This window comes from Ranitomeya variabilis, chromosome 4, assembly GCF_051348905.1.
Source record: "Ranitomeya variabilis isolate aRanVar5 chromosome 4, aRanVar5.hap1, whole genome shotgun sequence".
Lineage (NCBI taxonomy): Eukaryota > Metazoa > Chordata > Amphibia > Anura > Dendrobatidae > Ranitomeya > Ranitomeya variabilis.
Genome location: NC_135235.1, coordinates 544,525,940 through 544,543,444, shown reverse-complemented (window position 1 = coordinate 544,543,444; position 17,505 = coordinate 544,525,940). Strand labels below are relative to the sequence as shown.

At 45.1% G+C, this 17,505-nt stretch overlaps 1 protein-coding gene across 2 annotated transcripts in view; it reads left to right on the top strand.

Moving 5' to 3' along the window:
- The window catches only part of ITGA3 (integrin subunit alpha 3), a 117,625-nt gene that overhangs the window by 65,257 nt on the left and 34,863 nt on the right, over positions 1-17,505 (top strand). For both annotated transcript variants that reach the window (XM_077252558.1, XM_077252559.1), the window contains exons 10-14: positions 736-822; positions 1,762-1,829; positions 2,526-2,662; positions 11,386-11,532; positions 13,919-14,016. In XM_077252558.1, the coding sequence (XP_077108673.1) occupies positions 736-822; positions 1,762-1,829; positions 2,526-2,662; positions 11,386-11,532; positions 13,919-14,016 (537 nt within the window). The remainder of the gene's footprint in view (positions 1-735; positions 823-1,761; positions 1,830-2,525; positions 2,663-11,385; positions 11,533-13,918; positions 14,017-17,505) is intronic.

The window sequence follows — 17,505 nt, the reverse complement described above, 5'->3', positions numbered from 1 at the left end:
AGACTAGGGCTATAATACAGCAGACTATGACTATGATACAGCAGAATATGACTGATAAGGCAGACTAGAGCTATTATACGGTAGAATATGGCTATGATACAGCAGACAAGGGACATGATACAGCAGAATATGACTATGATACAGACGACTAGGGCTATGATACAGCAGAATATAACTGATAAGGCAGACTATGGCGATTATACTGTAGAATTTGGCTGTGATACAGGAGACTAGGGCTATAATACAGCAGACTATGACTATGATACAGCAGAATGTAACTGATAAGGCAGACTAGGGCGATTATACTGTACAATATGGCTATGATACAGCGGACAAGGGCTATGATACAGTAGAATATGACTATGATACAGCAGATTAGGGCTATTACACAGCAGACTATAGCTATTAAACAGCAGGCTACGACTATAATACTCCATAATATGACTATGAAACAGTAGACTAGGGCAATTGTACAGCAAAATATGGCTGTGATACTGCAGACTAGAAGTATCATACAGAAGAATATGGCTATGATACAGCAGATTATGGCTACTATATTGCAGATTAGGGCTATGATACAGCAGACTAGTGATATGATACAGCAGAATCTGACTATGATACAGGAGGCCATAGGGCTGGTTTGGGCGGCTTTCTTGCTTGGATAATGTCAGAGAGTGACAGACTATATATTATCATATTATATCTTTGACCTCATCGCTCTTGATTTTGTTGTAGGTCTCGGCCCGTTATCAATATTTCAAAGACTTTCTCTGCGACCCCACTACTTGTTGATGCCAGTAAATGTACTTCTTCTTCTGCCTGGTGAGAGTCATCTTGAGCAGTAATCTAGTATTTAATGAAAAGTTCTGCAACTTTTGTGTTCCAATCTTTGTTCAGTGAATGGAAGCATCTCATGCAGATGGACAAGTTAGTAACCTGTGCAGACTTAATACTATTTTTCAGCCAGACTGTTATATTTACCAGCAGTGATACCTGCCAGTACATTATTAGGATGGGTGATACATTCTGGATTCTGGATATTAGAGTCTGGGAGGACAAACTCATGATGACCTCTGACACACTCAGTGCAGGAATGAATGTGTCACATGGATTTATGTATTTTTACATCAATTAAGGAATTTGCATCTCAGACCTTGTGGGGGCATCACAACACAGAACCAGACCCCGATCAGAGGTCAATAAAACATTCACACTCCTTATCTATGAACTTTTCCAATATTTATGGACCAACTGTTTATCACTCTCCCATATTGATAATTCTGCTTCACATCACCTCTCTTATCTATGACATTATTTCTGTGCTGTGTTGTGCATAAATATGTGATTCTTCAGATTTTGCATAAGTCTATGCTTGATGAAGAGACCTGAGTAGTCTTGAAGGCTTGCTATTTGTTACCATCTTTTCAGTTAGCCATTCAATTCTAAATATTTTTCTAGGATAGACGAGAGATTTCTGCTGCCCTTGTGTGGCCCACATAGCAGCCAGTAGTGAGAAGTATTTAGATACATTCACAGAGGAAATTTGTGATGCAAAATGTCCCCAGTGGCAAAATTAGATGGTACAGACCTTGTTGTGGAAGCACTGCACGCATATGTCCGGATTCAGCCTTTGCATTGGAGAAGGGTGAAATCTTCTGTGAAACCTTACAACAGAAATTGACACCTAGAATATATACTGTACTAAGTATGTATTAGCGCCCAGTTCTGTACTGACAACCTTCCTTCACTCCTGTCTTACAGCATCGATATTAATCTCTGCTTCTCGTACACGCTGAGTACCGGCAATGCCAGTTACACAAATAATATTAGTGAGTATTTTGCTTATATTTTGTGGTTTAATTAGCTTTTTGGTGGTGACAGACTCCCATTAAAGGGGTCGTCCACTTTTCGGACAGCCCATACTCAATCACCGTGTTTTCCCCTTAATAATAATGTTGTCAGTGCCTTCTCTCCCGGGGCTTGTATGACATTATTATGTCACTCAATCCCTGCGGCCAATCAGCGCTTCACTGTCCTCTCCTTCAGATAAATCAGACATCAGAGGAAATAAGAGAGCAGCCACAGCTCTGACTTCTCCGGATGTTTGATTTGTCCTAAAGAGCGGAGAGTGAAGCAGATACTGATTGGCTGCAGGGATCATGTAACATAACTATGTCAGGTGAGCCAGCCTTGGGAGTGCCGGAACTTACACTGCTGGAGCTGCGCTCACACCGGAGATGACTATATAGCTGTTATTATTTTTTAAGAGGGAAACATGGTGATTGAGATGGAGTTGTCCAAGTAGTGGACAACCCCTTTTAATGAGAAAATTCTAGCTGTCTGCAGACTCCACTAGAGGGAGCCCAGCCATTTACTTCATACTATCTTATTTTTATGGATAACCAGTATGCAGTAAGCTCCTTAGCTCCTTCTAGTGATTTTTACCAGATCCAAACAGGTAATTTATGTAAATAAGTAGTGCTAACTTTAAGATGATAACAGTTATGTATTTTCTACCCCTGAAGCCTTGCAGTACACAGTGGAAGCTGACTTTGATAAACGTCCTACTCGAGTGAAATTCTTAGGGGCTGCTGGAGCTGTCTACAAAGGATTTTTCTCAATGCCGGACACCAAATGCCAAACCCTACAGCTTCTGTTGTTGGTGAGGAACTGACATATAGCTTTAGTCTCTTAGCCTTGGCACAAGTATAGCCATACATGTATTCTATGTGTCATAATGTGTTGATGTGATGGATGTGCTGCGTAAAAGGTCCGGAAAGTAAATTTTCACCATTACTGAATATTTCTAATATGCTCACCTGTCCCAGCTCCATCATCGTTCCCTTCCACTGTCAGGTGCTGCTTTGTTCCCATCGGTATCGTTGACAGTGGAGGCGCTGATTGTGTCACCACCAGAAGAGAACTCTCTCCTACCACTATGTGGTCCGCTTGTTGTCCACCTAATTCACCTTAGTGTTTTCCTATTAAAGGGAGTGTTTTCGCTATTGCTAAGAGTTGTGTGCTTCACCCGGTCATTTACTCAGTTCTGTTTTTTAACTTGTGCTCTTCTATCTAGCTACCGTAATTGATGGAGTCAATCAGTGTACCAGTGGGGTACACAGCATCCTAATGAAATTCTCGTGTGACCCCGGTCCATTGCCAGTTAATGTATTGTTTACTGCGCTCCTATATTGGATTGACTTTCTGTATTCTGGCCCTTGAATCTGTTACTCTGCTAAATAAATCCTAGGATTCCTTTTTTGGATTTGATCCACTTTTGTAATCTTTTTTTACCTCACGTTTCCCCTGGACTTTTTCCCAACTCAACCTCTCTGGTACTGACCTAGTTTTAAGACCATTTCAACCTCTTCTCCCTCCACTGACCAGAAGCTACTCTGTGGAAACCACATGGGAGCTACCACAAAGAATATATTATCTCTGTATGGGATGAAAGGGTGAAAACCAGAGGGTCCATGGTACCAGCTAAGCGGGGTGACTTATGCCATACAGCAGGGGCGGACACAGACAGCTTGGAGCCCCTGTGCAGGAAATGTGTCTGGGCCCCCCTCCTCTTAAAGCGACAAAGCTACACATGTGTGTGTGTGTATATATATATATATATATATATATATATATATATATATATATATATATCTATATATATATATATATTTATGCTAACGGACTGTGCTATGCATAAGTGAGTACACTTTATACTAAGGGACTGTGTTAGACATAATAATCGATAATAACGTCTTCCTCCACCTCCCCCTGTTCCTAAATCCATTATAAATCCCCCTTCCTCCCATCCCAATCCCCCACACCCCTCAATGTCCCCCCCGCATCCCATTATTGCTCTTTCCCCCACCTTCATGATTGCCCTCTTCACCACGTCCATTATTGCCTCCTCCCCACCACCCCATTATTGCCCATTCCACCAACTCCATCATTGCCTTCTCCCCCACCACCCCATCATTACCCATTCCACCACCTCCATCATTTCCTCCCCCACCACCCCATCATTGTCCTTTCCAATACCACCATCATTGCCTTCTTCCCCACCACCCAATTACCCATTCCACCAACTGAATCATTTCCTCCTCCCCCAATACCCCATCTTTGTCCTTTCCACCGCTATCATCATTGTCTTCTCCCCCACCACCCCCATCATTGCCTTCTCCCCCACCACCCCATCATACCCATTCCACCACCTCCATAATTTCTTCCTCCCCCACCACCCCATCTTTGTCCTTTCCACCGCCATCATCTTTGTCTTCTCCCCCAGCACCCCCATCATTACCCATTCCACGACGTCCATCATTTCCTCCTCCCTACCACCCCCATCATTACCCATTCCACCACCTACATCATTTCCGCCTCCCCCACCATCCTCATCATTGCCCTTTCCAGCACCACCATCATTGTCTTTTCCCCCACCACCCCCATCATTGCCCATTACACCACCTCCATCATTTCCTCCCCACCACCCCCATTATTGCCCATTCACCACCTCCATCATTTCCTCCTCCCTCACCACCCATATCATTGCCCTCTCCGTCAACCCAATCATTGCCTTCTGCCCCATCACCCCATCATTGCCCTCTCCATCAACCCAATCATTGCCTTCTGCCCCATCACACCATCATTGCCATCTCTGTCAACCCAAACATTGTATTATGCCCCATTATTGCCCTCTCATCCACCTACAAACACACAGTACCATTCACCTCTCTGTGCACACACACACACTGCACCAGTCACCTCTCTGAGCGCGCACACACACACACACAGCACCATTCACCTCTCTGAGCGCGCACCCACACAGGCACAGCACCATTCACCTCTCTGCATACACACACACACCACCATTCACCTCTCTGCGCACACACACAGCACCATTCACCTATCTGCGCACACACACACAGCACCATTCACCTCTCTGCATACACACACAGTACCACTCACCTCTCTGCATACACACGGACACAGCTCCATTCACCTCTCTGCATACACACACACACAGCACCATTCACCTGTCTGCATACACACACAGCTCCATTCACCTCTGCATACACACACAGCACCACTCACCTCTCTGCATACACACGGACACAGCTCCATTCACCTCTCTGCATACACACACACACAGCACCATTCACCTCTCTGCATACACACACACACCACCATTCACCTCTCTGCGCACACACACAGCACCATTCACCTATCTGCGCAAACACACACAGCACCATTCACCTCTCTGCATACACACACAGTACCACTCACCTCTCTGCATACACACGGACACAGCTCCATTCACCTCTCTGCATACACACACACACAGCACCATTCACCTGTCTGCATACACACACAGCTCCATTCACCTCTGCATACACACACAGCACCACTCACCTCTCTGCATACACACGGACACAGCTCCATTCACCTCTCTGCATACACACACACACAGCACCATTCACCTCTCTGCATACACACACACACCACCATTCACCTCTCTGCGCACACACACAGCACCATTCACCTATCTGCGCAAACACACACAGCACCATTCACCTGTCTGCATACACACACAGCTCCATTCACCTCTCTGCATACACACACAGCACCACTCACCTCTCTGCATACACACGGACACAGCTCCATTCACCTCTCTGCATACACACACACACAGCACCATACACCTCTCTGCATACACACACACAGCTCCATTCACCTCTCTGCATACACACACACACACAGCACCATTCACCTCTCTGCATGCACACACACAGACACACACAGCACCATTCACCTCTCTGCATACACACACACAGCACCACTCACCTCTCTGCATACACACGGACACAGCTCCATTCACCTCTCTGCATACACACACACACAGCACCATTCACCTGTCTGCATACACACACAGCACCACTCACCTCTCTGCATACACACGGACACAGCTCCATTCACCTCTCTGCATACACACACAGCACCACTCACCTCTCTGCATACACACGGACACAGCTCCATTCACCTCTCTGCATACACATACACACACACACAGCACCACTCACCTCTCTGCCTACACACACACAGCACCATTCACCTCTCTACATGCACACACAGCTCCATTCACCTCTCTGCATACACACACACACAGCACCATTCACCTCTCTGCATACACACACAGACACACAGCACCATTCACCTCTCTGCATACACACACACAGCACCATTCACTTCTCTGCATACACACACACAGCACCATTCACTTCTCTGCATAGGCACACACAGCACCATTCACCTCTCTGCATACACAGACACAGCACCATTCACCTCTGCATACACACACACACACACACAGCACCATTCACCTCTCTGCAAACACACACACAGCTCCATTCACATCTCTGCATACACACACACACACACACAGCACCATTCACCTCTCTGCATACACACACACAGCTCCATTCACCTCTCTGCATACACACACACACAGCACCATTCACCTGTCTGCATACACACACAGCTCCATTCACCTCTCTGCATACACACACAGCACCACTCACCTCTCTGCATACACACGGACACAGCTCCATTCACCTCTCTGCATACACACACACACAGCACCATACACCTCTCTGCATACACACACACAGCTCCATTCACCACTCTGCATACACACACACACACAGCACCATTCACCTCTCTGCATGCACACACACAGACACACACAGCACCATTCACCTCTCTGCATACCCACACAGCACCATTCACCTCTCTGCATACACACACACACAGAACCATTCACCTCTCTACATACACACACACCTCACCTCTCTGCATACACACAGCACCATTCACCACTCTGCATACACACAGCACCATTCACCTCTCTGCATACACACACACAGCACCATTCACCTCTCTGCATACACACACACACAGCACCATTCACCTCTCTGCATACACACACACACACCTCATCTCACCTCTCTGCATACACACACACACAGCACCATTCACCTTTCTGCATACACATACACACACACACAGCACCATTCACCTCTCTGCATACACACACACAGCACCATTCACCTCTCTACATACACACACACACACCTCACCTCACCTCTCTGCATACACACAGCACCATTCACCTCTCTGCATACACACACACACACAGCACCATTCACCTCTCTGCATACACACACACACACCTCATCTCACCTCTCTGCATACACACACACAGCACCATTCACCTCTCTGCATACACATACACACACAGCACCATTCACCTCTCTGCATACACACACACACACACACAGCACCATTCACCTCTCTGCATACACACACACACAGCACCATTCACCTCTCTGCATACACACACACCTCATCTCACCTCTCTGCATACACACACACACACAGCACCATTCACCTTTCTGCATACACATACACACACACACAGCACCATTCACCTCTCTGCATACACACACACACAGCACCATTCACCTCTCTACATACACACACACACACACACCTCACCTCACCTCTCTGCATACACACAGCACCATTCACCTCTCTGCATACACACACACACACCTCATCTCACCTCTCTGCATACACACACACAGCACCATTCACCTCTCTGCATACACACACACACACAGCACCATTCACCTCTCTGCATACACACACACACACCTCATCTCACCTCTCTGCATACACACACACAGCACCATTCACCTCTCTGCATACACACACACAGCACCATTCACCTCTCTGCATACACATACACACACAGCACCATTCACCTCTCTGCATACACACACACACACACAGCACCATTCACCTCTCTGCATACACACACACACAGCACCATTCACCTCTCTGCGTACACACACACACACCTCATCTCACCTCTCTGCATACACACACACAGCACCATTCACCTCTCTGCATACACACACACACACCTCATCTCACCTCTCTGCATACACACACACAGCACCATTCACCTCTCTGCATACACACACACACACAGCACCATTCACCTCTCTGCATACACACACACACACCTCATCTCACCTCTCTGCATAAACACACACAGCACCATTCACCTCTCTGCATACACACACACAGCACCATTCACCTCTCTGCATACACATACACACACAGCACCATTCACCTCTCTGCATACACACACACAGCACCATTCACCTCTCTGCATACACACACACACAGCACCATTCACCTCTCTGCATACACACACACAGCACCATTCACCTCTCTACATACACACACACACACCTCACCTCACCTCTCTGCATACACACAGCACCATTCACCTCTCTGCGTACACACACACACAGCACCATTCACCTCTCTGCATACACACACACACACCTCATCTCACCTCTCTGCATACACACACACAGCACCATTCACCTCTCTGCATACACACACACACACCTCACCTCACCTCTCTGCATACACACAGCACCATTCACCTCTCTGCGTACACACACACACACAGCACCATTCACCTCTCTGCATACACACACACACACCTCATCTCACCTCTCTGCATACACACACACAGCACCATTCACCTCTCTGCATACACATACACACAGCACCATTCACCTCTCTGCATACACACACACACACACAGCACCATTCACCTCTCTGCATACACACACACACAGCACCATTCACCTCTCTGCATACACACACACACACACACCTCATCTCACCTCTCTGCATACACACACACACACAGCACCATTCACCTTTCTGCATACACATACACACACACACACACAGCACCATTCACCTCTCTGCATACACACACACAGCACCATTCACCTCTCTACATACACACACACACACACACACACCTCACCTCACCTCTCTGCATACACACAGCACCATTCACCTCTCTGCATACACACACACACACCTCATCTCACCTCTCTGCATACACACACACAGCACCATTCACCTCTCTGCATACACACACACACACAGCACCATTCACCTCTCTGCATACACACACACACACCTCATCTCACCTCTCTGCATACACACACACACACCTCATCTCACCTCTCTGCATACACACACACAGCACCATTCACCTCTCTGCATACACACACACAGCACCATTCACCTCTCTGCATACACATACACACACAGCACCATTCACCTCTCTGCATACACACACACACACACAGCACCATTCACCTCTCTGCATACACACACACACAGCACCATTCACCTCTCTGCGTACACACACACACACCTCATCTCACCTCTCTGCATACACACACACAGCACCATTCACCTCTCTGCATACACACACACACACCTCATCTCACCTCTCTGCATACACACACACAGCACCATTCACCTCTCTGCATACACACACACACACAGCACCATTCACCTCTCTGCATACACACACACACACCTCATCTCACCTCTCTGCATAAACACACACAGCACCATTCACCTCTCTGCATACACACACACAGCACCATTCACCTCTCTGCATACACATACACACACAGCACCATTCACCTCTCTGCATACACACACACACACACACAGCACCATTCACCTCTCTGCATACACACACACACAGCACCATTCACCTCTCTGCATACACACACACAGCACCATTCACCTCTCTACATACACACACACACACCTCACCTCACCTCTCTGCATACACACAGCACCATTCACCTCTCTGCGTACACACACACACAGCACCATTCACCTCTCTGCATACACACACACACACCTCATCTCACCTCTCTGCATACACACACACAGCACCATTCACCTCTCTGCATACACACACACACACCTCACCTCACCTCTCTGCATACACACAGCACCATTCACCTCTCTGCATACACACACACACACACAGCACCATTCACCTCTCTGCATACACACACACACACCTCATCTCACCTCTCTGCATACACACACAGCACCATTCACCTCTCTGCATACACATACACACACACACAGCACCATTCACCTCTCTGCATACACATACACACACAGCTCCATTCACCTCTCTGCATACACATACACACACAGCACCATTCACCTCTCTGCATACACATACACACACACACAGCACCATTCACCTCTCTGCATACACATACACACACAGCTCCATTCACCTCTCTGCATACACATACACACACAGCACCATTCACCTCTCTGCATACACACACACACACACAGCACCATTCACCTCTCTGCATACACACACACACACCTCATCTCACCTCTCTGCATACACACACAGCACCATTCACCTCTCTGCATACACATACACACACACACAGCACCATTCACCTCTCTGCATACACATACACACACAGCACCATTCACCTCTCTGCATACACATACACACACAGCACCATTCACCTCTCTGCGTACACATACATACACACACCTCACCTCTGCTCACAGAATCCTGAAGACGCACCATCGCCAGCAGCTTCCTGTCTCGCACAGCCGTGGCGCTGAATGATGATGTCATTCAGCCGCAGCTGTGTGAGACAGGAAGCGAGGGTCGGAAACAGGATAGATCCTTTCCCTGCAGCTCCGCTGCCATTTTCTCTTGCAGGCAGCGGAGCTGCAGGGACCGCTCCCTGCCCACCGCACATGAGGGCAATCTGGTCAGGTGCCCCGGAGCTTCGGGGCCGGATAAACTGGCCAGATTGCCCTCATTATTAGCCGCCCTGTAGGGGCCCCCCGCAGCCTGTGGGCCCTGTGCAGCCACATCGGTTGAACCGGCGGCATGTCCACCCATGCCATACAGTATGTATGTATTGGGTGATTGTTCAGTTATTGCTCCATTCATAGCATACTACTCAGCGCTCTAGCAGATTCATAAAGAATGAATGGAGCTCAGGCATGCACACTCAAGTTCCATAAAACAGAAATGGAAGTCCTCGTTCTGGCAATTAGTTATGGGTCTTGCAGATCAGACTCCACCTTTCCAGAAGACATCACCTACCACTGGGTCAATTGATAACTTTTTTCAAGCTACCCCATTAAACAGTTTCCATTAAACTCATCGTAATTCCTTAAATCTGAATGAAGTGAGCGCCCCCTATTGGTGACTTTAGGTAAGCATCATTCGATTACACGGAATGAAGCAGGTTAGTGCCAGGGCTTTCACCAGGGGCCTCTGAGTAGTAAGGTAAATTGCCTGGGTACGTCATTGGCCATGTATGTTTTTTAGAACCTGTTTATTCAGAATTACTTATAATTTCACATCCTATATTTCATTCAGTTTGCCACTGCCCAGTTCTGTATCTTATTTTAATTCATTTATTTTCACCCCAGGACACTATCCGAGATAAGCTCCATCCAATCCATGTTTCACTGAAATATAATATTCTGGAACGTGAGCAGAAAAATACCAGGAAGATAGTTAATATGATGAACTTCCCTATCCTTAACCAAGATCAAAGCACGGAGGACATGCTGGAGGTAATGGGATTGACTATGTATGGGAAAGTCCTTTTATGCAAGGCCTCCTCTCTATGAGCTGAGAGCAGCTAAGAAACAATGTCTTTGGCTGTAATGGACTCGAGCCATTGATGTATTTATTAATGGACACTTATTGTAATGGCAGCATTTAATACTACATTTTCCTTTACTGGCTGCTACTTAGTAAATCTACAGCTGACTGTGCTGTATTCTGCACATTGCAGTAAATTGTTCTGCTAGCAGGCTATTCTTAAAGAGATACGTCAGCAGGTTTTTGCTATATAATCTGAGAGTAGCAAAATGTCGAGCAAGAAAGCATGATTTCAGGGATATATCACTTACTGGGCCACGTCTTGTAGTTTTGACAAAATACCTGTTTTGTGGGATAGCATAGATCAGCAACTTGTATGAGTATCAAAATATATCTATTATATATAGTAGAATTAGTAAAACACTCTATATCCAGGACAAGAATAAAGGGTTATACTCCATTATATCAACTCTCATATAGAAAAATCACAGCATCTAAAGAGTTATAAAATACATTTTATTGAAAATCTTGTAAAACTTACATAAATAGTTAGCCAATACTTGGCATCAACAACCAGCAAAGGTAAAGTATCAAAATATAAGTATACAATCCTTGGTTTAAATGGAATCTGTCACCCCCAAAATCGCATCTGAGCTAAGCCCACCGGCATCAGGGGCTTATCTACAGCATTCTGTAATGCTGTAGATAAGCCCCCGATGTATCCTAAAAGGTAAGAAAAACAGGTTAGATTATACTCACCCAGGGGCGGTCCCGCTGTGGTCTGGGTCCGATGGGTGTCGCGGTCCGGTCCGGGGCCTCCCATCTTCTTACGATGACGTCCTCTTCTTGTCTTCACGCTCCGGCGCAGGCGTACTTTGTCTCCCTGTTGAGGGCAGAGCAACGTACTGCAGTGCGCAGGCGCTGGGAAAGGTCAGAGAGGCCAGACACCTGCGCACTGCAGTACTTTGCTCTGCCCTCAACAGGGCAGACAAAGTACGCCTGCGCCGGAGCGTGAAGACAAAAAGAGGACGTCATCCTATGAAGACGGGAGGCCCTGGACCGGACCGCGACGCCCATCGGACCGGACTGCCCCCCCCAGGTGAGTATAATCTAACCTCTTTTTCTTACCTTTCAGGATACATCGGGGGCTTATCTACAGCATTACAGAATGCTGTAGCTAAGCCCCTGATGTCGGTGGGCTTAGCTCAGATGCGATTTTGGGGGTGACAGGTTCCCTTTAAGTAAAATAGATTAATCCAGAAAAAAACCATCATATAGCATAATCTATAGGAACGCACTGATATAGTGTGGTAGAGTGACACTCAGTTGATCAAAAATCATATACCGACGTGTATAGATATGTAATTAATGAAATGGAGTGACACTCAGTAACACATACAGTTATTTTCCTATATGGAGACAAGCCTCCAATCAAGGCATGAATATAGAACACACTAGACCAAAGTATATGTATAGACACATAGTAGGTAGAGCTGGAGTGTGATGCCAGGGTCATCTACGTGCGTTTCGCTTTAAGCCCTTTTTGTGGCAGTGATAGCACTTAATAGGAATGCTAACATTGCAGGAACTTTAATTAGACTGCCCCACCATGGGGAGAGAGAGCTATCAAGTACAAAATGTAACTGGTTAAAGGGATAGTCCTCCTTTGCTCACTTCCACAGTGAGATTTGATCCAGATAATACCTAATCGATCTCATATCCTGGTAGGTATCAGTAGCCGTGACATCACCTACCCTAGTCACCTCTCGAAGCGGAAGTTAGGAGACCACTAGGACTAACCCCTTTATATAATAGAAACCAAGTTATCTCCTAGTCCTGTCAATCCAGTCAAGTGACATCGGTATCAGGCTAGATACACAATGCATTTGTGCCCACCTATGGGAGGAATGCGTCCAACAGCGGGCACAGTCAGGATAAATGCCCAGGCAGCCATCCTAGGGATCCACTGTAAAGAATTGTATATCGCATAGTATACACTACCTTGCACTAGTCCTCGGTATAGTAAAGCACAGTCTGCTGCAATATCCTATACAGTAAAATGATGAGCAGATGCTTATTGACAAGATGGAGACTGAAAGACCCCACTGTTGAATGGCAACATTACAGTATATGTCTGGAAAAGGTCCCAATATACACTTTAGGATTGGTGTATGTGGCAAACACAGATTCTGAACCCGCTCAGTGCACTCCCCGTATGACTGGATGGTAATATTCGGGGAATATCCTTTCTGCCATTGACACAATACAAGCAAATCCAAATGCTCTGCCCTGTCATATCAGGTGCTGTATAATAAAAGAAGATCTTGTAACAACAAATGTGCTATTGTTTTCCAGATTCACTTTCAGAAAGAGTGTGGAGTAGACAATGTGTGTAGGAGCAACTTACAGATGCAGTATGAGTACCTGGGGGAAAACTCCGAGCCACTGCCAAGGTCCGACCAATGTCTGTCTGCTCCTCATCCAATGAGATTCTATACAGGATGGCTTATTAACTCTCTATTACTCAATGTATAACCTCCCTATATCTCCTCCTATTACTCCATATAACCTCCCCTATATCTCCTCCTATTACTCCATATAACCTCCCTATATCTCCTCCTATTACTCCATATAACCTCCCTATATCTCCTCCTATTACTCCATATAACCTCCCCTATATCTCCTCCTATTACTCTATATAACCTCCCTATATCTCCTCCTATTACTCCATATAACCTCCCTATATCACCTCCTATTACTCCATATAACCCCAAATATCTCCTCCTATTACTCTATATAACCCCTATATCTCCTCCTATTACTCCATATAACCTCCCCTATATCTCCTCCTATTACTCCATATAACCTCCCTATATCTCCTCCTATTACTCCATATAACCTCCTCTATTTCTCCTCTTATTACTCCATATAACTTCCCTATATCTCCTCCTATTACTCCATATAACCTCCCCTATATCTCCTCCTATTACTCCATATAACCTCCCTATATCTCCTCCTATTACTCCATATAACCTCCCTATATCTCCTCCTATTACTCCATATAACCTCCCTATATCTCCTCCTATTACTCCATATAACCTCCCTATATCTCCTCCTATTACTCCATATAACCTCCCCTATATCTCCTCCTATTACTCTATATAACCTCCCTATATCTCCTCCTATTACTCCATATAACCTCCCTATATCTCCTCCTATTACTCCATATAACCTCCCTATATCTCCTCCTATTACTCCATATAACCTCCCTATATCTCCTCCTATTACTCCATATAACCTCCCTATATCTCCTCCTATTACTCCATATAACCTCCCTATATCTCCTCCTATTACTCCATATAACCTCCCTATATCTCCTCCTATTACTCCATATAACCTCCCTATATCTCCTCCTATTACTCCATATAACCTCCCTATATCTCCTCCTATTACTCCATATAACCCTCCTATATCTCCTCCTATTACTCCATATAACCTCCCTATATCTCCTCCTATTACTCCATATAACCTCCCTATATCTCCTCCTATTACTCCATATAACCTCCCCTATATCTCCTCCTATTACTGCATATAACCTCCCTATATCCCCTCCTATTACTCCATATATCCTCCCTATATCTCCTCCTATTACTCCATATAACCTCCCTATATCTCCTATTACTTCATATAACCTCCCTATATCCCCTCCTATTACTCCATATAACCTCCCCTATATCTCCTCCTATTACTGCATATAACCTCCCTATATCTCCTCCTATTACTCCATATAACCTCCCTATATCTCCTCCTATTACTCCATGTAACCTCCCTATATCTCCTCCTATTACTCCATATAACCTCCCTATATCTCCTCCTATTACTCCATATAACCTCCCTATATCTCCTCCTATTACTCCATATAACCTCCCTATATCTCCTCCTATTACTCCATATAACCTCCCTATATCTCCTCCTATTACTCCATATAACCTCCCTATATCTCCTCCTATTACTCCATATAACCTCCCTATATCTCCTCCTATTACTCCATATAACCCTCCTATATCTCCTCCTATTACTCCATATAACCTCCCTATATCTCCTCCTATTACTCCATATAACCTCCCTATATCTCCTCCTATTACTCCATATAACCTCCCCTATATCTCCGCCTATTACTCCATATAACCTCCCTATGTCTCCTCCTATTACTCCATATAACCTCCCTATATCTCCTCCTATTACTCCATATAACCCTCCTATATCTCCTCCTATTACTCCATATAACCTCCCTATATCTCCTCCTATTACTCCATATAACCTCCCTATATCTCCTCCTATTACTCCATATAACCTCCCTATATCCCCTCCTATTACTCCATATAACCTCCCCTATATCTCCTCCTATTACTGCATATAACCTCCCTATATCTCCTCCTATTACTCCATATAACCTCCCTATATCCCCTCCTATTACTCCATATATCCTCCCTATACCTCCTCCTATTACTCCATATAACCTCCCTATATCTCCTCCTATTACTCCATATAATTTCCCTATATCTCCTCCTATTACTCCATATAACCTCCCTATATCTCCTCCTATTACTCCATATAACCCTCCTATATCTCCTCCTATTACTCCATATAACCTCCCTATATCTCCTCCTATTACTCCATATAACCTCCCTATATCTCCTCCTATTATTCCATATAACCTCCCTATATCTCCTCCTATTACTCCATATAACCTCCCTATATCTCCTCCTATTACTCCATATAACCTCCCTATATCTCCTCCTATTACTCCATATAACCTCCCTATATCTCCTCCTATTACTCCATATAACCTCCCTATATCTCCTCCTATTACTCCATATAACCCTCCTATATCTCCTCCTATTACTCCATATAACCTCCCTATATCTCCTCCTATTACTCCATATAACCTCCCTATATCTCCTCCTATTACTCCATATAACCTCCCTATTTCTCCTCCTATTACTCCATATAACCTCCCTATATCTCCTCCTATTACTCCATATAACCTCCCTATATCCCCTCCTATTACTCCATATATCCTCCCTATATCTCCTCCTATTACTCCATATAATTTCCCTATATCTCCTCCTATTACTCCATATAACCTCCCTATATCTCCTCCTATTACTCCATATAACCCTCCTATATCTCCTCCTATTACTCCATATAACCTCCCTATATCTCCTCCTATTACTCCATATAACCTCCCTATATCTCCTCCTATTATTCCATATAACCTCCCTATATCTCCTCCTATTACTCCATATAACCTCCCTATATCTCCTCCTATTACTCCATATAACCTCCCCTATATCTCCTCCTATTACTCCATATAACCTCCCTATATCTCCTCCTATTACTCCATATAACCTCCCTATATCTCCTCCTATTACTCCATATAACCTCCCTATATCTCCTCCTATTACTCCATATAACCTCCCTATATCCCCTCCTATTACTCCATATAACCTCCCCTATATCTCCTCCTATTACTGCATATAACCTCCCTATATCTCCTCCTATTACTCCATATAACCTCCCTATATCCCCTCCTATTACTCCATATATCCTCCCTATATCTCCTCCTATTACTCCATATAACCTCCCTATATCTCCTATTACTTCATATAACCTCCCTATATCCCCTCCTATTACTCCATATAACCTCCCCTATATCTCCTCCTATTACTGCATATAACCTCCCTATATCTCCTCCTATTACTCCATATATCCTCCCTATATCTCCTCCTATTACTCCATATAACCTCCCCTATATCTCCTCCTATTACTCCATATAACCTCCCTATATCTCCTCCTATTATTCCATATAACCCCCCTATATCTCCTCCTATTACTCCATATAACCTCCCTATCTCCTTCTATTACTCCATATAACCTCC